This window comes from Oncorhynchus tshawytscha, linkage group LG17, assembly GCF_018296145.1.
Source record: "Oncorhynchus tshawytscha isolate Ot180627B linkage group LG17, Otsh_v2.0, whole genome shotgun sequence".
NCBI lineage: Eukaryota > Metazoa > Chordata > Actinopteri > Salmoniformes > Salmonidae > Oncorhynchus > Oncorhynchus tshawytscha.
In genome coordinates, this window is record NC_056445.1 from 960,380 (window position 1) to 982,882 (window position 22,503).

General features: G+C 44.4%; 1 protein-coding gene across 2 annotated transcripts in view; it reads right to left on the minus strand.

Annotated features, from left to right (window-relative positions):
• Positions 1-22,503, minus strand: part of col4a3 (collagen, type IV, alpha 3) — a 123,484-nt gene that overhangs the window by 38,753 nt on the left and 62,228 nt on the right. For both annotated transcript variants that reach the window (XM_042300006.1, XM_024376668.2), the window contains exons 17-27: positions 18,883-18,936; positions 18,419-18,460; positions 17,873-17,954; positions 17,548-17,583; positions 12,834-12,998; positions 12,115-12,207; positions 8,664-8,759; positions 2,163-2,233; positions 1,843-2,028; positions 1,457-1,625; positions 1,192-1,284 (exon numbers count right to left, since the gene is read on the minus strand). In XM_042300006.1, the coding sequence (XP_042155940.1) occupies positions 1,192-1,284; positions 1,457-1,625; positions 1,843-2,028; positions 2,163-2,233; positions 8,664-8,759; positions 12,115-12,207; positions 12,834-12,998; positions 17,548-17,583; positions 17,873-17,954; positions 18,419-18,460; positions 18,883-18,936 (1,087 nt within the window). The remainder of the gene's footprint in view (positions 1-1,191; positions 1,285-1,456; positions 1,626-1,842; positions 2,029-2,162; positions 2,234-8,663; positions 8,760-12,114; positions 12,208-12,833; positions 12,999-17,547; positions 17,584-17,872; positions 17,955-18,418; positions 18,461-18,882; positions 18,937-22,503) is intronic.

Genomic DNA, 22,503 nt, shown 5'->3' on the forward strand with positions numbered 1-22,503 from the left:
TGCAAGTGTGGTTGCATGGACTTTGCAGATGTATTTCTCAAATGTGCAGCACATAGTATTTGTTTTACAGTCCTTCTTTGTGGGGCAGAATTGGCATCTCCTCCTCTTGCCTGCCCCAGCTGCAGACCCCGGTGGACAAGAACAAGAGTCAGCCCCATGAACAACTTTCACAAGTGTGGCAAAGGCTGCTGTGTGGGGGAGGCCCTCCCTTCTTTGAATGTGTGGGGTTACATGTGCCTTTCCCAGCTGCTCAAGGAACAGCCTCATCTTGTTCCGCTTAACAAGGAATCCAGGTAGGGTTGATCTTGTTCTATATCCCGATGAGAACACATCAATGATTTTGTATGAGGACACATCAATGATTTTATGGAAGATGACCAGGGGCCAGCAGGCAGTCATCCTCCTGCAGCTGTATGTTCCAATCACATTGTCCAGGTTGTCCACACCACCTTTGTTGTGGTTGTAGTCCAAGATGATGGCTGGCTTCCTGTCCTCACGATCATTGATCTCAGCCGTTTTGTGCAGTGTGCTCAGGAGGACCACATTCTTGCTCCTCTTTGGGATGTAAGAAACTAGAGTGGTGGTGGGAGTGAAGGCAAACTTTGATGAGAATGCCTCTCTCCCCCTTGTTGTGAGGAGTGCAGGGGGGAGCTCAGGCTTGTTCTTTCTAACCATTGTGATCTTCCTCTTCAGGAGCTGTTGGCTGAGTTCAATCAGTAGAACACAATCAAAATGTCGCATTGTGTGTGTGTGTCTCTCTTTGTGGTTTTTGTGGTGTGTAAATGATTTTTATAACTGCCGGGTCAAAAATGACCCTAAGACAATCTTTGTACCCTGGTGGTGTTCAGCTTTCATGGAAATATGAACAAAGCCAATGTTTCACTTTTTCTAATGTTGGGGTCACTCTAGGAAAAGTAATCAAATTTCAAGTTGAAAAAAACTAATTTAGGGTTTTTTCTCTGCTGTTAAACATAGTTGCGTGTCATTTTTGACTCTTAAGACAACACAAGGGTTAAGTAATTTGCTGTGGATAAAAATGTATGCAAAAAAAACCCCAATAACACCATGACCAGCCGATGATCCTATCAATTCTCTGCTAATGCCGTGATACTACTGCTGGGCTGTTAGTGTATGTATGATATTGTCTTTATGTCAAGAATCTCCCCCAGAGCTCATGGCTAAAGCCCTCACCTGAAGGTCCTGGGTTGCCTTGATGACCCTTCTCTCCCTTCAGTCCTGGGTCTCCTGTGGTTGTTATCGTCTCACCCGCTGAGCCTTTCTCTCCTGCAGGAGGAGATGAGTGTGAGACAAGAGTGTGACACATTTACACATTCTGTAAAACAGATCAAGTGAGACACGAATTAGACAAGAGTGAGACACACTCACACATTCTGTGACATAGGTCAAATTGCTGGGATGCCAGGTTTCTCTTGAAAAAATAATGATCTTACTGTACCTGGATCTCCAGGTCTCCCTCGCAGGCCTTGCACCCCCAGGTTGCCCTTCTGTCCAGGGCCCCCTGGGGGCCCCACACCTGGGGGGCCCTGAGTCCCCATCTGGCCTGTCCGTCCACGTATACCCTGAGAGCCGGCATCGCCCCGATCACCCTTGGGCCCCGGAGGTCCCTACAGCAAACAGACACCAAACAGTTAAGTCTGGGTACATCATGGATAGGGCCCCAAGTTTTTCCAAACCACATGGCCTGGCCATGAGAAAACACAGGCACTAGTTACAGGCTATAACAACAGTCAGATCAGATATTACTGTTACAATAACCATTCTTCAGTCATTGGCATTGATTGTACAGTGTGTAATGGTGGAGGTGGAGTGGGTCACACTCACAGGGTTGCCCTTTAGCCCAGGCTGGCCTTTCAGTCCTGGGTATCCAGCGACCCCGTCAGTCCCATCGCTCCCAGGAACTCCTGGAGCCCCAGGTGAGCCAACAGGCCCCCTGTCTCCTGGGGACATGGGACTTTTGTCCCCCTTGGGTCCTGTAGAACCTGGCACACCTGGTAAACCATAGGGACCCTACAGATACAAAGACAAAGGACAAAATCATTAGAATAAAATCTCCCACATACAATGTAAAAACGCCTATATAAAGAATTTGTATCTGCATCTGGGGTTGATTCCATAATGTCTGTCAGTCCAGGTCAAGTCACCTGTGGACCTGGTGGACCTCCAAGACCTTTGACTCCTCTAGATCCCTTGGATCCAGGATCACCATCTCGACCTGGTGAAACACAAATGCTGTAAATACAGGGGCAGCTATAGAGTATTCTACACATACTAACCTATAGTAGAGAAGCAAACCTGTAAAAATGCTTGAGCTGTCATCCATGCTAGGTCAAAAAATGATGGGGTGATACACAAAGTTAGGCCGGATGTCATGTGCATTTTTGATTTTTAATGCCATTTTCAAGTTGTCAATGGTCAAATCTGGTGAAAATGTACATAATGAAATAGTAATAGATTTGGCATTAGGTCAAAGGTCAAACCCCCTGAAATTCACAACAGAAACTGAGGGGATTATCAAACATAAACACTTAAGACTGTGGAAGGGACGCATTAATAGTTACTTTTCATACAGTTATTATGCTTTCAGACATGCAAATATACAGAAAATATGAATATTCAGACATGTTCAGCTACAGTTGTAGTCTGTAGTGCCACTAAGGACCATTCTCAGATGATGATATATGCTCTTGGAAAACTGAGAGAGACCCCACCAAACAAGGAAAACTTTACCTCATTAGAATCTGACTTTCTGGGCCAGAGATATTGGAACTTTAATGCCATTTTTAAGGGGTACATGTACAAGCAGGCAAATAGGATAGTAACAGATTCTGACCAAATTGAATGAGCAGATCAAACTGACTATTTACTATTACCAACTGACTATTGAATCATTTATACATACCATAGACTGTTGAAAAAACATAGTTTGGCATAATTATTGTGCTTTAAGCCATGCATATACACAAGAAAAGCACATGTTCCATAATTTTTGGTCAAACTTGGGCTTTAGCAAACTAAAATACTTTTCTCAAACAGTTTAAATCCACTCTAGCTACCCAGAAAGACACTTCTGAACAATAAGCACTTTAAGATCATGTGCTACATGAGGATAGGACATTCTGAGGCAGAAATATTGGAGAGATACTATACTGGAACAAAGGCAGAGATATTGGACTAATGCAGTCAAAGTTGACAATGTTGAGGTAATGATAGATTTTGTTCATACTTATATTCACGTCCATATATGACTAACATCTGAATGTATACTTAAATAGGCAGTACATACTTGGATTTTGGCAACGTCCATCATGACAGTTTATTGAATATTTTCTGATGATTCCAGCGTCAAATATGTTCAATTATAGCTGTGGTATAAGCGGGAAAATCAACTTGGGACTGTATGCGTTCCTTGGAAAACAATGAAACTCTGGAGGGTTATTGCCACTCCGCTAGCTTGTCGTGGCACACACCTTCCACATTTTGCATTATTTTCCATAGAACGCATAGCCCCTCGTTGATTATCCCTCACTTGTGATACACAAATAAATACACAGAATTTCTCAAGCATTTGATGACATGTGCTGTGTGGTACTATTCTATTGGAATTTAGCCACCCTCTCAAGTTTGTCAGGATAAAAACACTTCATCCAAGACAAATGTGTTATGCAGGGCCAGCCATAAGCATTTTAATATCATATCTAATGAATCGTGTGTACATGTAATAGAAACCATAAACATTTGGATACGGTGATACATGTTTATCATTTTCATTGAATATATTTTTGTGGTATTTTTTTGTGAGATTTTTTTTAAAATCTCATGTTGATATTTTATTGTGTGCCTGCTAGTAATGCTACCCCATAAAAGATAAGAACGAGAAAAGTATTCGACTTTGTAGCAAATTTGCAAAATAATTGAGTATTGACACTGTAACTATGGAATATAGTCTGTACTATTGCTCACATACACAAAAAGCTTGATTACAGTAATTTCAAATATGATTGCAATGGGAGATATTATCCATCCAGTGACTTTGGTCATATTCACTATCATACCTTGATGAATGTTAGAGTGAATCCTCTACCTACCCACACAACCTCCGTCAAACTGATATTCAGATCTTAGCACAGGCATTATTTACAATAATTACAATTTTGTGACATTTTTATATTTGTTGACATTCAGAGAAAAATGGTGAAAGCTCTTAAAACACTTTTTAAATATCTGTCTAATTTGACAGTAGCCGTATAATGTATATCACATTGTCAATAAGTAAAGTGTGTTATGTTCCACAGAATCCTCCAGAATAGGGGGTGGCTTAAAACATCCAGCTTTTGTCATTCGGCCTATTTTGTAGTATTTATGGACTCATTGTCACGCCTTGGTCTTAGTATTTTGTGTTTTCTTTAATTATTTGTTCAGGCCAGGGTGTGACATGGGTTTATTGTGTTGTCGTATTGGGGTTTTTGTAGGCATTGGGATTGTGGCTGATTAGGGGTGTGTCTAGCATAGGCTTGGCTGCCTGAGGCGGTTCTCAATCAGAGTCAGGTGATTCTCGTTGTCTCTGATTGGGAACCATATTTAGGTAGCCTGGGTTTTACTGTGTATTTTGTGGGTGATTGTTCCTGTCTTAGTGTTTTGTATTTCACCAGATAGGCTGTTTCGGTTTTCATTATTTCATTTCGTTAGTTTTGTAGTTTCTGTATGTAATGGTTTTCCTTCATTAAAGAACATGAGTAACCACCACGCTGCATTTCGGTCCGACTCTCCTTCAACAGACGAACGCCGTTACAGAATCACCCACCACACCCGGACCGAGCGGCGTGGTAACAGGCAGCGACAGCAGGAGCAGCGAAAGGAGGAATGGACATGGGAAGAAGTGTTGGATGGCAAAGGTTGTTACACTTGGGAGGAGATACTGGCCGGAAGAGATCGCCTCCCATGGGAACAGGTGGAGGCACTTAGGAGAGCAGAGGCAGCCGGAGATAAGAGCCGACGATACGAGGGAACACGGTTGGCAAGGAAGCCCGAAAAGCAGCCCCAAAAATTTATTGGGGGGGGCTCAGGGAGAGAGTGGCAGAGTCAGGAGTCAGACCTGAGCCAACTCTCCCTGTTAATCGTGAGGAGCAGCGATCAAAGGACTTCTGGACTTGGGAAGAGATATTGGACGGAAAAGGACCCTGGGCACAGCCTGGTGAATATCGACGCCCCAAAGAAGAACTGGAGGCGGCGAGAGCGGAGAGGCGCTGGTATGAAGAGGCAGCACGGCGACGCGGATGGAAGCCTGAGAGTCACCCCAAAAATGTATTGGGGGGGGGGGCTCACAGGGAGTATGGCGATGCCAGGCTGCGCAAACTCCCTGTGCTTACCGGGGGGCTAAAGAGACCGGGCAGGCACCGTGTTATGCTAGTGAGCGCACGGTGTCTCCAGTGCGGGTGCATAGCCCGGTACGGTACATACCAGCTCTTCGTATTAGCCGGGCAAGAGTGGGCATCGAGCCAAGTAAGGTTGGGCAGGCTCGGTGCTCAAGAGCTCCAGTGCGCCTGCACGGTCCGGTCTATCCAGAGCCACCGCCACACATCAGTCCTCCGGTAGCAGCTCCCCGCACCAGGCTTCCTGTGCGTGTCCTCGATCCAGTACCACCAGTTCCAGCACCACGCACCAGGCCTTCAGTGCACCTCGCCTGTTCAGCACAGCCAGAGCCATCCTTCTCTCTAGCGCTGCCGGAGCCTCCCGCCTGTTCAGCACAGCCAGAGCCATCCTTCTCTCTAGCACTGTCGGAGCCTCCCGCCTGTTCAGCGCAGCCAGCGTTTTCCTCCTCTCCTGCGCTGTCGGAGTCTCCCGCCTGTTCAGCGCTTCCAGAGCCTTCCTCCTCTACAGCGCTGCCGGAGCCTCCTGCCTGTTCAACGCAGCCAGAGCTGTCAGTCTGCATGGAGCAGCCAGAGCTGCCAGTCTGCATAGAGCAGCCAGAGATGCCAGTCTGCATGGAGCTGCCAGTCTGCATGGAGCTGCCAGTCTGCATAGAGCAGCCAGAGCTGTCAGTCTGCATGGAGCAGCCAGAGCTGCCAGTCTGCATGGAGCAGCCTGAGCTGTCAGTCTGCATGGAGCAGCCTGAGCTGCCAGTCTGCATGGAGCAGCCTGAGCTGCCAGTTTGCATGGAGCAGCCAGAGCTGTCAGTCTGCACAAAGCTACCAGTCTGCATGGAGCAGCCAGAGCTGTCAGTCTGCATGGAGCAGCCTGAGCTGCCAGTTTGCATGGAGCAGCCAGAGCTGTCAGTCTGCACAAAGCGACCAGTCTGCATGGAGAAGCCAGAGCTGTCAATCTGCATGGAGCAGCCAGAGTTGTCAATCTACATGGAGCAGCCAGAGCTGTCAGTCTGCATGGAGCAGCCAGAGCAGCTAGATCCGCCAGTCAGCCATGATCTTCCAGATCTGCCAGTCAACCAGACTCTTCCAGATCTGCCAGTCAACCAGACTCTTCCAGATCTGCCAGTCAACCAGACTCTTCCAGATCTGCCAGTCAACCAGACTCTTCCAGATCCGCCAGCCAGCCAGGATCTGCCGGAGCCAACTACCTGCCTGAGCTTCATCTCAGTACTGGGCTTCCTCTCAGTACTGGGCTTCCCCTCAGTCCCGGGCTTCCCCTCAGTCCCGGGCTTCCCCTCAGTCCCGGGCTTCCCCTCAGTCCCGAGCTTCCCCTCAGTCCCGAGCTTCCCCTCAGTCCCGAGCTTGCCCTCAGTCCCGAGCTTCCCCTCAGTCCCGAGCTGCCTCAGTCCCGAGCTGTCCCTCAGTCACGAGCTGCCCCTCAGTCCAGTGGGGTTCTGGGTGAGGACTACGAGGTCATGGTCGACGGCGAGGGTGGACTATCCCAGGACGCAAGGGGGAGGAACTAAGACATTTATGGAGTGGGGTCCACGTCCCGAGCCGGAGCCGCCACCATGGACAGACGCCCACCCGGACCCTCCCTATGGTTTTGAGGTGCGTCTGGGAGTCCCCACCTTGGGGGGGGGGGGGTTCTGTCACGCCTTGGTCTTAGTATTTTGTGTTTTCTTTAATTATTTGTTCAGGCCAGGGTGTGACATGGGTTTATTGTGTTGTCGTATTGGGTTTTTTGTAGGCATTGGGATTGTGGCTGATTAGGGGTGTGTCTAGCATAGGCTTGGCTGCCTGAGGCGGTTCTCAATCAGAGTCAGGTGATTCTCGTTGTCTCTGATTGGGAACCATATTTAGGTAGCCTGGGTTTTCTCTGTGTATTTTGTGGGTGATTGTTCCTGTCTTAGTGTTTTGTATTTCACCATATAGGCTGTTTCGGTTTTCATTATTTCATTTCGTTAGTTTTGTAGTTTCTGTATGTAATGGTTTTCCTTCATTAAAATATATCATGAATCATCATCACGCTGCATTTTGGTCCGATCCTTGTTCTACCTCTTCGTCAGAGGAGGAGATAGAAGAGAGCCATTACACTCATTGAATGTGACATTACATTTGTTATATTATATGTTATGGAATACCACAGATTTCTCTTGGATGAAGTGTTTTTATCCTGACAAACTGTAAAGGGTGGCTAAATTCCCCTTGAAAGGCCATTGGAGCACAAATAGCATCCAATGCTTTAGAAAGTCTGTGTATTCGTATGTCATTAAGATCAGCATATATCCAGTAAACTGTCATGATGGAAATTGCCATTTTCCAAGTGTGTGTATTTCAGTATACATTCGCCTCAGAATGTACAATTCTCACAAGGTAAAGTGCTTATTGTTCAGAAGTGTCTTTCAGAGTAGTTAAGAGGGGATTGCACTGTCTAAGAAAACACTTAGACTATGTAGTATGCTTTTCCTGTGTGTATGCATGGTTTAAGCCTTAATGCATAATAATTATGCCAAAAGTAACTATAATCCACAGTCTAAATATGTATAAATGATTAAAGATTCAGTTTGTATTGATATACTCATTACATTTGGTCAGAATCTGTGGCTGCTTGTATATTTTACCCCTTAGAAATGGATATACAGTTTCAATATCTCTGGCCCAGAAACTCAAGATTCTTACGAGGTAAAGTTTTCCTGGTTCAATAGGGTCTCCCCCGCAGTTTTCTGAGAATCATCTGAGAATGGTCCTTAGTGGGCTACAGACCACAACAGTAGCTGAACACATTTGAATGTTCATATTTTCTGTATATTTGAATGACTTAAAGCATAATAAATGTATAAAAAGTAACTACTAATGTATCCATTCCATAGTCTAAGTGTTTTTGTTTGATAATGCACTCCATTTTTGTTAAGAATTGCAAGATATTTGACCTAAAACTATTACTATTTCCATTATATCAATTTTCACCAGATTGGAAGCCTTAAATCTAAATTAAACATTGTGTATCACCACAACATTGTTTGAGCTAGCATGGATGACAGCCTTCAACAAGAAAATGTTTTTTTCAAGCAGTTTTTCCAGATTGGCTGATCTCCTACTAAGCCTAATAGGTCGACAACTGGAAATATTGCCTTTTTCCTGAACATGTGACCTAACATGGAAAAACTCAGGGCCATAGTGATATATGACCTGGTCAGACAAAACTTCCGGGCCTAGTCATTCTATGACATGACATGGCATAAAAGAGCTGTTGTTATGTTCATGTATTGGTGTTACCTGTATCTCCAGGCCTACCAGGCTCTCCGGCAGGTCCTGGTGGTCCAGGGCTCACATTAGTGGGCATGCAGAGTCGACAGACATCACCCTTCTCACCTAAGAGAGACATAATGACAGGGAGGAAGTGGTTGTTCAGTGGTTCTTGCCAGTGAAGCAACAAAGTAACTTGAGCTCTCATTGCCCCAGTGACAACTCAATGTACTCAAATCAAATCAAATTGTATTTGTCACATGCGCCGAATACAACAGCTGGAGTTGACCTTACTCTTAAATGCTTACTCAAGCTGGAGGCCCTGGGTATCAACCCCTCCCTGTGCAACTGGGTCCTGGACTTTCTGACGGGCCGCCCCCAGGTGGTGGCGGTAGGAAACAACATCTTCACTTCACTGACCCTCAACACTGGGGCCTCACAAGGGTGTGTGCTCAGTCCTCTCCTGTACTCCCTGTTCACCCACGACTCCGTGGCCATGCGCGCCTCCAACTCAATCATTAAGTTTGCAGACGGCACAACAATAGTGGGCTTGATTACCAACAACGACGAGACAGCCTACAGGGAGGAGGTGAGGGCACTCGGAGTGTGGTGTCAGGAAAACAACCTCTCACTCAATGTCAACAAAACAAAGGAGATGATAGTGGACTTCAGGAAACAGCAGAGGGAGCAACCCCCTATCCACATCGAAGGGTCAGCAGGGAGAAGGTGGAAAGTTTTAAGTTCCTGGGCGTACACATCACAGAGAAACTGAAATGGTCCACCGACACAGACAGTGTGGTGAACAGCGCCTCTTCAACCACAGGAGGCTGAAGAAATGTGGCTTGTCACCCAAAACCCTGACAAACATTTACAGATGCACAATCAAGAGTATCCTGTTGGGCTGTATCACAGCCTGGTATGGCAACTGCACCGCCTTGAACCGCAAGGCTCTCCAGAGGGTGGTGCGGTTTGCATAATGCATCACCAGTGGCAAACTACCTGTACCCCATGACACCTACAGCACCCGATGTAACAGGACGGCCAAAAAGATCATCAAGGACTACAACCACCCGAGCCACTGCCTGTTCACACAGCTCTCATCCAGAAGGCGAGGTCAGTACAAGTGCATCAAAGCTGGGACCGAGAGACTGACAAACAGCTTCGATCTCAAGACCATCAGACTGCTAAACAGCAATCACTAACTCAGAGAGGTTGCTGCACACATTGAGACCTGATCTCTGGACACTTTAATAAATGGATCACACTAGCCACTTTAAACATTGCCACTGTAAATAATACCACTTCAATAATGTTTACATATCTTACATTACTCATATGTATATACTGTATTTTATACCATCTACTGCACCTTGCCTATGCAGCTCGGCCATCGCTCATCCATATATTTATATGTACATATTCTTGTACACACCCCTTTAGATTTCTGTGTATTAGGTAGTTGTTGGGAATTGTTAGATTGTTAGATATTACTGTACTGTTGGAAGTAGAAGCACAAGAATTTCACTACACTCACATTAACATCTGCTAACCTTGTGTATGTGACCAATACAATTTGATTAGATTTTTTTACAAGACCACAAATTTTTGGCCCTTCCTCTGACACCGCCTAGTATATAGGTTCTGGATGGATGGAAGCTTGGCCGCAGTGATGTACTGTGCCATACGCACTACCCTCTGTAGCGCTTTATGGTCGGATGCCGAGGAATTGCCTTACCAGGCGGTGATGCAACAGGTCAGGATGCTCTCGATGGTGCAGCTGTAGAACCTTTTGACAATCTGAGGGGGAAAAATACGTTGTCGTGCCCTCTCCAAGACTTTCTTGGTGTGTTTGGACCTTGACAGTTTGTTGGTGATGTGGACACCAAAGAACTTGAAACGCTCCACTACAGCTCCGTCGATGTGAATGGAGTCGTGTTTGGCTCTCCTTTTTCTGTAGTCCATGATCATCTCCTTTGTCTTGCTCACGTTGAGGGAAAGTTTGTTGTCCTGGCACCACACTTCCAGGTCTCTGACCTCCTCCCTATAGGCTGTCTCATCGTTGTTGGTGATCAGGCCTACCACTGTTGTGCCAACAGCAAACTTAATGATGGTGTTGGAGTCGTGCTTGGCCATGCAGTCGTGGGTGAACAGGGATTACAGGATGTGACTAAGCATGCGTCCCCGAGGGGCCCCCTAGTTGAAGATCAGTATGGCATATATGTGTTGTTGCCTACCCTTACCACCTTGGGGCAGCCTGTCAGGAAGTCCAGGATGTTGAACACTGAGCTGTAGTCAATAAACAGCATTCTCACATAGGTGTTTCCAGCCTTTCAAGGCACTTCATGGCTACCGACCTGAGTGCTACAGGCGGTAGTAATTTAGGCAGGTTACCTTAGCTTTCTGGTCTGCTTGAAACATGTAGGTATTAAAGACTCGGTCAGGGAGAGGTTGAAAATGTAAGTAAAGACACTTGCCAGTTGGTCCGCGCATGCTCTGAGTACACATCCTGGTAATCCGTCTGGCCCCGCGGCCCTGTGAATTATGACCTGTTAAAAGGTCTTACTCGTATTGGCTACAGAGAGCGTGATCACACAGTCGTCCGGAACAGCTAGGGCTCTCATGCATGCTTCAGTGTTGCATGCCTCAAAGCGAGCATAAAAGGCATTTAGCTCGTCTGGTAAGCTGGCGTCACTGGGCAGCATGCGGGTGGTTTTCCGTTTGTAGTCCGTAATAGTTTGCATTCAAGTCCTGTATTGACGATTTGCCTGTTTGATGGATCGTCTGAGGGCATAACTGGATTTCTTATTAGTGTCCTGCTCCTTGAAAGCGGCAGCTCTAGCCTTTAGCTCAGTGCGGATGTTGGCTTCTGGTTGGGATATGTACGTACGGTCACTGTGGGTGTGTCGTTGATGCACTTATTGATGAAGCCGGGGACTGAGGTGGTATACTCCTCAATGCCAATGGATGAATCCTGGAACATATTTCAGTCTCTGCTAGCAAAACAGTCCTGTAGTGTAGCATCCGGGTCATCTGACCACTTCCGTATTGAGCCAGGCACCGGTACTTCCTGCTTTAGTTTTTGCTTGTAAGCAGGAATCAGGAGGATATTTTAGTTTATTCTCCAGTGATTGAACATTGGCCAATAGAAAGGATGGTAGAGGCGGGTTACCCACTTGTGACAAATTCTCAAAAGGCACCCTGATCTAACCCCCCTTTACTATCTTCTTCAATCAATGTCAAAATGACATTTTATTCATAAAGCCCAAAAAATGTCAAAACAAACAAACACATCACATTACAGTAAACAAGCCTATGAAACATACCTTCCATGAAGCTATGCAAAAAATGAACTGTTACACTTGTCAAGAAGACCCAACCCTTAACTTTTACTGGACATGACAGTTGCAAACTGCACAATAAATTCCATATCCTTATTCCTGCAATGCCCTTTACAGAATAACGTATTTGTCACAGAAAATACCTGTTTCTCCGAACCCGCCTCTATCTCCTGGTTGTCCTGGGATGCCTTTGATGCCTTTAGGACCGGGTGGTCCAGGGTTGCCTCTCAACAGATCTGTGCAAAGATCAAACCCACCGGGCAAAAACACGTTGAATGAATATTGTAGCAACATCATACTGCAATGAACTTAAACGTTAAACGCCAATGGAATTTTCGTTGAATTTGCAGAAAGTAAGTTGTTGTTCTGAGTTTAATACTTCACCATTGTCAACCAAATAAAATATCAATGTACATTCAACGTAATGCCTCGTTGAATTGATTAATCCTGTCATTGACAAATGTTCAATCCACTCTCATATCTAAAACTACAAATATGGAGAAAATAATACTTCACCCTCTCTGAGATGGGAGTCACAGGCTAACTAGCTAACTCTAACCCTGCTAAACCTTTGTTAGATAGAGGCTATGCAGGGACTTGAATTACATTACAGTAGAATAAGATTGTGGTCACAAGTTACTAAACCTAGATCCAGCCTTACCCTTTGCATTGCTGCGAATGTGGGATTATAGAGTATAGCAGCATAATATTAAAAGATAGCTAACTGCACCTTCAGAGGGTTTCTGAGTTAATGCTGTAGTAATTGTGGTAGCTTTGTAATAACCATTATGTCAGACTTTTGAGGATGACCTAAAGTGGCCAGTTGAGGACGACAAAGCGGCCAGGTGAGTTGAGCATGTACCTGGAATTCCAGGGGGACCACGGTCGCCTATGGGGCCATCGTTTCCAGGGGGGCCAGTGGGTCCAGGGGGGCCAATTATGTAGGGGGCAGGCTCCCCCCTCTCCCCTTTATCCCCAGCTAAACCAGGGGGACCAGGATTCCCAGGGGCCCCAGGGAAAGACAACCCTGAAAACACAATACAATGATCAGTTTGGTGTGTGTGTGTGTTCGCACGTGTACAAGGGACCACGTCACCATGAAGGGCAATGCGTGACAATGTGTGACGATGCGTGTGTGTATGTTTGTCACTGTTCATGACAAATTTATGGCAAAGGGCAACCACTGTTGGCCACTGTTTTATCCCGGTGGTCTCTAGTTAAACTTTTAATGTGCGCTTAGATCATCCACACAGATGATCTTAATAGCTTCCAAAATGTCCTGCTCCCTAAAAGCAGAGCTACATGTGAGGTCGGTGATAACTTAGTCCTACTTTCTCCCCCAAATTTTAAAGCTCTCTACAGGGTTTTATCTTCAGTACAAATAAAACCTGGTAATCAAGCAGACTAATGGGTGATTTAACTGTTTGACAATCATTCAGTACAATTGAAATAAAGTCATTTTTCATTTACGACAGCAATTAAACTGTGGCAATATATTGTACAGGTTATATGAATGGAAAACTCATGTTGGGGACACTTTTTTACTTTTACATTTCCAATATATTTATTTTTTGTATTACATTTTTTTAGGACGTTTACATTGTAATACTTCTGACAGCCAACTTTCTAACTCCGCCCATAACTTCTGGGTTTGATAACATTCCCAGAAGGCATGAATTATTGAGTCATTGTAAATGTAATACTTAAAACATGAATCTGCCGTTGTGCTGAAGAATTTGTGAATTTGATCTCTTGTATAATAAATTCTATACCTTCGTTTATGCTGGATTAAGTGTGAATTTTAACACATTTTGTTAGTGATTTGTTAAAATGTGTTATTTTTAAGTCTAGTTATTTTCCAAGTTATGAAATCCAATAATTACAATTTGTCTAATCGATTTGAAGAAGCCTCCTGGAGCCAATGGCAGAAAGTCCTTCTTCCATAAAATAGCTGCACCTGTCATCTCCTCCCTCTCATCTCCTCAACCAATCCCAGGAGTCTGCCTCCATCCCCAAAGACTTGAAATCTGCATATGTTCAACCACTGATCAAAGATGGTGACATCACTGATCCCAACTCCTACTGGCCTATATCCATTTCCTGCCTCTCCAAACTCCTGGAGCAAATAGAAAACACCCAGTGTACCTAATACCTGAGCCATAACAACATTGTCTCTGGGTTCAAGTCTAGTTTCTGAGAAGGTCACAGCTACATAACTGCCAAAACCAAGGTTCTCAATTACATATTCACCTCCCTGTACAAAAAACACAACTGTGCTGCACTATTCATTGACCTCTCCAAAGCATTTGACACAGTTGACCACTCCATCCTCATCAATAAACTCAGACATCAGCCTCTCTGACAGCTCCCTCTGCTGGTTCTCCAAATACTTCACTGACCACTCCCAAACCATCAGAAGTGAAAACATTACATCCAAACCCCTGATAGTGTCCAGTGTCCTTTTTCTGATGCTTCAATCCACCTTTACGCTGACGATATCATAATCTACACTTCTACCCAACCCTCCCCTCTGCTATGGCCACTCTCCAAGCCAAATCCCAGCTAGCACATTAAGTTCTGTGGAAATTCTGGGAATGTATGTTTTTGGTTTCACATTGGTTGTGGGAACGAAGCCATATGTTTCCTTTAAACGTTTTGAGAACAGAAATGAACATTTCTCCTGTTCTGGGAAGTTCTATTTTTAGGTCGCAGGGAGGTTCTGAGAATGTTTTACTCTGGTTCCTTAAATTTGTTTTATTTTTTTATTAACACTCTGGAAAAGGAAATTATAGTTTATTTGGAGGTTTTTGAATAACTTCCTTAAAACGTTCACTGAAAAGGCCTCCCAAGTGGCGCAGCGGTCTAAGGCACCGCTTCGCAGTGCTTGAGGCATTGCTACAGATCCTAGTTTGATCCCGGGTTGCGTCACCGCCGGCTGCGACTGGGAGACCCATATTGGAAAATCACAATTGGCCCAGCATCGTCCGGGTTAAGGGAGGATTTGGCTGGCTGGGATATCCTTGTCCCATCACGCTCTAGTGACTCTTGCTGCGTGCCCGGGCGCATGCACGCTGACACGGTAGCCAGTTGTACGGTGTTTCCACAGAACATTGTCTTGCTGCTTTTTGTTCTATGTTGCTCTGTCTGTATGCTACGTCTTGCTTGTCCTATGTTGCTCTGTCTGTATGCTATGTCTTGCTTGTCCTATGTTGCTATGTCTTGCTTGTTCTATGTTGCTATTGTCTATATTGTAATTGTTTTTAATAACCTGCCCAGGGACTGCGGTTGAAAATTAGCCGGCTGGCTAAAACCGGCACTTTTACTGAAACGTTGATTAATGTGCACTGTCCCTGTAAAAATAAAAATAAACTCAAACTCAAACATTGGTGCGGCTGGCTTCCGGGTTAAGCATGCAGTGCAGCTTGGCAGGGTCGCGTTTCGGAGGACGCACGGCTCTCTCCCGAGTCTGTACAGGAGTTGCAGCAATGGGACAAGACTGTAACTACCTACTACCAATATCACAAAATTTGCTGCACGGTTTGTTGCTCCATCTTGGTCAGGTTGTTATTGTAAAAGACAACGTGTTCTCTATAGAGCCTCACAGTGGACATTGTCATAATAGCCATAAAATGATAACCATGTAAATCTCTCCCAGACAAGATTACTTTTATCAATATATTCAGCTCTATTTACTCATAGATTAAAACATGCTAATTAGAATCAAATTAGACATCATGCCAGGTATCAACCAGAGAGGAAGAGGCGAAGTGAGAGGCTTTACTCGAAGTGAGGAATTTTGTATGGAGGCTAATGAGAGTGTTGAATTAGATCAACAAAATGTTTTATTGTTAATCTTTGGGCTAGGCGTCCCGCTAGCGGGACAATTTCCGGTGACACTGGAGGGCGCTCTATTCAATTAAATAATCATAAAAATTATGGATATTTAACATTTATGTACATACAAGTGTCTTATATCGGTTGAAAGCTTAAATTCTTGTTAATCTAATTGCACTGTCCGATTTAAAGTAGGCTTTATAGCAATAGCATGGCGTGAGATTGTTTGAGTACGGAGCCCCACATCAAAATATTTTTCCCACCGGCACAGGTTTCATAAATTCACAAATAGCAATTAAAAATTCACTTACTTTTTGAAAATCTTAATCTGATTTGTAATCCAAAGGGTCCCAGCTATAACATGTAGTGTCGTTTTGTTAGATAAAATCCTTCTTTATATCCCAAAAAGTCAGTTTAGTTGGCGCCATCGATTTGAGTAATCCACTCGTTCAACGGGCCAAGATAGGATTCCGAAAATCTACCCCTAAACTTTGTTTCAACATGTCAAAATACATTTCTATCTAATCCTCAGATACTCTAAAACGTAATTAAGCTATAATATTTCATACGGAAAGAAGTATGTTCAACAGGAAAATGATATTAGCAGGTGCGTGTCCTCTTCGTTCTTGCATACACAAATTTCCAAGTCTGTGTCCCTGTATTAAAACTCATATTTCTTACTCGTTTTGGAAAAAACCTGAAACCTTGAACAAAGACGACTGACAGCCAGTGGAAGGCATAGGAATTGCATACTGGGAGCTATATTTAATTTCTTTACACGTTCCATTGGAAGAGCATGGGCTCTCAAAAAAAAGATATTCAGGTTGATTGTTCTTTGGATTTTCTCCAACCTTATCCATTGTGTTATAGTCTCCAACATTATTTTAACATTTCTACAAACCTCAAAGTGTCTTCTTTCCACTGGTACCAATTATATGCATTTCCTGGCTTCAGGAACTGAGCAACAGGCAGTTTACTTTGGGTACGTCAGTCAGGCGGAAATTGAGAAAAAAGGACCCTAGCCTTAACAAGTTTTAATTTGCGACATGAGGCTTATTTGATCGAATAGACGTTTTGTAATGGTTAGGTTGTTATGAATGCACTGATTTAAGTTGACGCATGTGGCATTTCGGCAACTTTGAAATAAATCAACTTTATATTGGAGTTGTGCCTGTTGTCAGAGATAGATATATGATCCGTTTTAACATGGACATTATAAAGTAGTCAATTTAGTGGGGATTTCTATGAGTTAGGAGCAAAAAAAATGTGTTTGACTTTAAAAAGGAGATAGCCTCAATGGCGCTGGCCATCCTATAACAGATGCTATAATGGCAAAGACACAAAGATGAGTCCTGTATCCATCTCTATGGTCTGTTATTCACATGTGTATCTGATCTCTCATTGGCTAGAATGGTCCCACCTGTTCTTGCCTCCTTCCACCTTCTATCTTTGAGGACATGTATTTCCATTGTTAGAGTGGTCACTTGACTAACTTTTCAATATAACAGACAATCTTTGGATCAACTGATCTGCTAGTTTATTCTTGTGGATTTTTGGTTGCAAGCAAGTTTGTCTTAACACAGGTGCATGTAATCTGCCATTAGTAGCGTTTTAAGAAATCCAGCATTAACATACGAGTGTTCTGCCCGTTGGTTGCAATTGGCCAATAGTTCTAAGAGTAACATTGATAAACAGCAAATTAATGGATGGGAAACAAATAAAAATTTGATTAAAATATTTACCTGGTTCCCCCTTCATTCCAGGAAAACCAATCACACCTAGAGTAGAACAGAGACAGTACAGCTACTGACAACTGATCGAACATAACACTAGAATTGACAGTGGAATTAATCGGCTTTCTACTAGAGAGAGAGAGAGAGAGAGAGAGAGAGAGAGAGAGAGAGAGAGAGAGAGACTCAGTGGTCTACAGTGCATTTGTCTAACATAGGCTGCATCCCAAATTGAACACTATTCCCCATATTAGTGTACTACTTTTGACCAGAACTCTGGTCAAAAGTAGTGCGCTATATAGAGAATAGGTAATTAGTTGTCAGTGTGCTGGTATACCTTGATTACCAGTATAGCCAGGGGGTCCGAGGGGCCCAGGAAAACCCTGCAAGCCTTTGATTCTCCCATTGATCTGAATCAACTGTAGGTGAAGGACGACAAGCAGCGGTTAAAACTAGCCAAAGTCCAAGGGACCAGCGTTGCAGATTGATACACAGTATAGTAGGCTGACTTTCAAGTGACACCCCATTCCCCTTAGTGCACTTATTTTGTCCAGATCTGTTGCATCTGTGGTGAAAAGTGCTAAGGCGCTTGTAAAAAGCAGTGCACTATATGGGGAATAATAATAACAACAATAATTTATTTAACTTGTATAGCGCTTTTCATTACAGAAAATAATATAAAAGTGCATAAAAAGCAAAACAAACAAACAACAAATATACATTGAGATTGTAGAGTTGGCGATTGAATGTCTCAATTTAGAATAGGGTGTATTTTCAAATTTGCACAAGTTGTGTATGTTAACTAAGTTAACTAATTGAAGGCACTATTGACTATTGTCAACTATTGATATGATACTAATGATAACAATATATTGTCACTCACATCCCCTGGAGGACCTGTGGGTCCGCGGTCACCTTTGTCACCCTGAATTCAGACAGCCACAGAGAGGGTGACCCACACATATACATTACAAAGACAGTAGAGCGAATGCAATACTCAACATGAGTGTAGGGCAGGGTTGGGGTCAATTCCAGGTAATTCATGAAGTAAACCAAATTCCAATTCCAAATTTTTGAAAATGTAATTTAAATCTAATTGAAAAGCATTTAAAGAGACGTGGAATTTGAATTTCAGTGTACTTCCTGAATTGAAATTGGCCCCAACCGTGGTGTCTAGTCTATTATTGAGGTCGGAATACTGACTTGAGATCCGTGCCCGAAACTCTGACTCTACCCATGCACGATACTCGTACAGAAAATTATCGCACAGATCTTAAGTGAGGATTCAGGCCCGTATGACTGACTGACTGACCGATACAATAGCCGATTGAAGGCAGTAGGACATACCATTGAACCTTCTGTTCCAGGAGGTCCCTGGTAGCCCACATCACCTTTCTCACCCTGACAGGAGAAAGAGAGAGAGAGAGAGAGGCTAGAGGTCATGATCAGATGAGCTCCTGCATTTTTCAGCATTTTGTAAAAAAAATATAGATTTAGAGTTAGATAAACTTGGCTTTTTTTGTTTTTAACATATACAGGATGCTACCCTCTACAACATAACCCTAACTTCAAATCAAAACTCAAAACCTACAACCTGATTTTGGACGGAATTACGGAATCACCTGGAAGGTTTACAACTACCAAGGATTATTATTCTATACAGCAAATTCTCTGGAAAACAACAGAAACCTGTAAGCACCATCCAACCTGGAACTGAGTGAGTAATGTTTAGTCTGAAACTATATTTAATTTCAAAAGCCAATAAGAAAAATACACTACATTACTTTATAAGGACTGAATGCTAACATAAGGCTGCCATGCTTGATATAGCTTCAATTAGCACTGACGTGTCAAGTGAGAGGTGTCAAAGCCCTTTAACCCAACAATGGCAGGAGAGTCAAACAGTCCAACCAAATGGAGAGGCCTTAGAAGCTGCCTCCCGCTGTTCAGAGGTAATTAAAATACAGTACCCTGTGTATGTAAAGAATGATAAGGCAAGTAAAGATTACAAAATTAAGCTTCTAATGGAATATCAAGAGACACTTTTTGCTGACTATTACAAAAATGGGAACATCCAACATCCAGCCTTAAATTCCACACAAACCATCCCCTGGCATGGCACAGTGCTATATTAGCACACTATCCCTTTGTTAAGAGAGGGGGTGTTAACGAGGGGTGGAAACTCAGGATACTTGACAACGAGGACTCTGAGTCAGCTAATATAAATCTCTATAAGTCTGGAACAGTAATGGTACAGGGCAACCCCAAACAGTTTCAGCAGGACTTTCACTTAATCAAAGAATTAGCCCAGCAGGAGAAGCTCTCCCTTGAGAAAGATACCCCCACCCCGAGCGGGTCAGATAAGACCTCTTCATTATATAACCCCACAGACGAGCCACGCCCAATGGAAAGTCAACCTCCCAGCACAGAGTACTACCCTTTCATTGAAATGAAGGATACATTTACCCAGCTGGAGGTAAGGCAGGTGGAGCTGGAACAGCAGGTGATTACACTCCAGTCAGCACAGACCCAGACAACAGTCCAGCACAACAACACTCTCTTCACCAGACCCGGAGTGCTGGAGGTGGAGAGAGACCTTTCTGCATTCTGGACAGTGGTGAGACAACTTCAACAGGAGAAAGAGCAGGATCAGGAGAAGAACAGAGCACTAGAGGAGAGGATCAGAGTGCTGGAGGAGAGAGTGAGGGGGATGGCATGTGACAGAGAACAACCCGCTAGAGAGGTGGCTACCCCCGCAGAGAAGCAGCCCACCTCAACCCACCTCTGCACCCGACAAAAGTCTCGACACCACAGCAGAACAGTCCACACCAAACCCTGACCATAACGTCGACATAACAGCAGAAAACACAAATGAGGAACCCCAAGCCCAGAGGCTCTCACCCCCTCTGAGTAACCCCCCAGTCAGCCACCCTGATAGCCCCAAACACAGTGTGTCTAAACTCTGGTGTCCAAACACCCAACGCGCCCTAGACCTTCTGTCTGAGGACCAACTAGGTTCACCTAGCCACATAATAATACACACAGGCACAAACAACCTGAGAGCACAGCAGGAAAGAGTGGCCACAGCACTGAAGGGAGTGATTGACAAAGCTTCTTCTACTTTCCCCAACGCGCAAGTGGTTATCACCACCCTGCTACCACGAAAAGACTTCCACCCTGCCACAGTACAGCGGGTAAGCGCAAGTATTTCCCGTGACTGTGCCTCAAAACCAAATGTTTTCCTGGCACACCACTCCACCCTGGACTTGAACAGCCTCTATGTCCAGGTCCACCTCTACAAGGCAGCAGGGCCCACCTTTGCCCGGACTCTAAAGGACATCACTCTCAAACGTATCCCCAACACTTCACACAGGAGCAACAGATCAATTGACACACCGCCCAGACCAGCGAGACACCCTCCCAGACCTGCGGGACCCCCCCCCTGGACCTACACATAGAGGACCCATGCCAAGAGGACTTACATCCAGACCACAGCACCCCCAGCCACATCCACACCCCAACCAATCAACACCCCCCACGTCAACCATGCCCACACCCTATTTAGGCCCCCTCAGATCAGACCTATGCCCCTCATGCCCACCCCATGCACGCCACCCCCGCAAACAGGGCCTCAACATGGAAGTCACACATACGCCCAGGCAGTGAGTGGGCAAACAGGCCCAACCCCCACTCTTACACTATCCCAAGCCAATGGCATGTACCAGATGCTCAGCAGGCTCTGCTCACACTTATTGACCTGAGGACAAACCACACAACCAACAACATTGGACACTTTATGGAACACAAAGCCTTCACTATATCATCCTGGAATATCTAAGGCCTGAGGTCATCTGCCTTTGGCCTAAAGAGCAGGAACCCAGACTTCACCAAAGAAATCGGTAATACAGACTAGAGGTCAACCGATTAATCGGAATGGCCGATTAATTAGGGCCGATTTCAAGTTTTCATAACAATCGGATATCGGTATTTTTGGGTGCCGATTTTTAAAAATGTAAATGTTATTTTTTTACACCTTTATTTAATCTTTATTTAACTAGGCAAGTCAGTTAAGAACAAATTCTTATTTTCAATGACGGCCTAGGAACGGTGGGTTAACTGCCTCGTTCAGGGGCAGAAAGACAGATTTTCACCTTGTCAGCTCGGGGGATCCAATCTTGCAACCTTACAGTTAACTAGTCCAACCCAATAACGACCTGCCTCTCGATCGTTGCACTCCACAAGGAGACTGCCTGTTACGCAAATGCAGTAAGCCAAGGTAAGTTGCTAGCTAGCATTAAACTTATCTTATAAAAAACAATCAACCATAATCACTAGTTAACTACACATGGTTGATGATATTACTAGATATTATCTAGTGTGTCCTGTGTTGCATATAATCTGACTGAGCATACAAGTATCTAAGTATCTGACTGAGCGGTGGTAGGCAGAAGCAGGCACGTAAACATTCATTCAAACAGCACTTTCGTGCCTTTTGCCAGCAGCTATTCGTTGTGCATCAAGCATTGCGCTGTTTATGACTTCAAACCTATCAACTCCGGAGATGAGGCTGGTGTGACCGAAGTGAAATGGCTGGCTAGTTAGCGCGCGCTAATAGCGTTTCAAACTTCACTCGCTCTGAGCCTTGGGGTGGTTGTCTCCCTTGCTCTGCATGGGTAACGCTGCTTCGATGTGGTGGCTGTTGTCGTTGTGTTGCTGGTTCGAGCCCAGGGAGGAGCGAGGAGAGGGACGGAAGCTATACTGTTACACTGGCAATACTAAAGTGACTATAAGAACATCCAATAGTCAAAGGTTAAAGAAATACAAATGGTATACAGGGAAATAGTCCTATAATAACTACAACCTAAAACTTCTTACCTGGGAATATTGAAGACTCATGTTAAAAGGAACCACCAGCTTTCATATGTTCTCATGTTCTGAGCAAGGAACTGAAACGTTAGCTTTCTTACA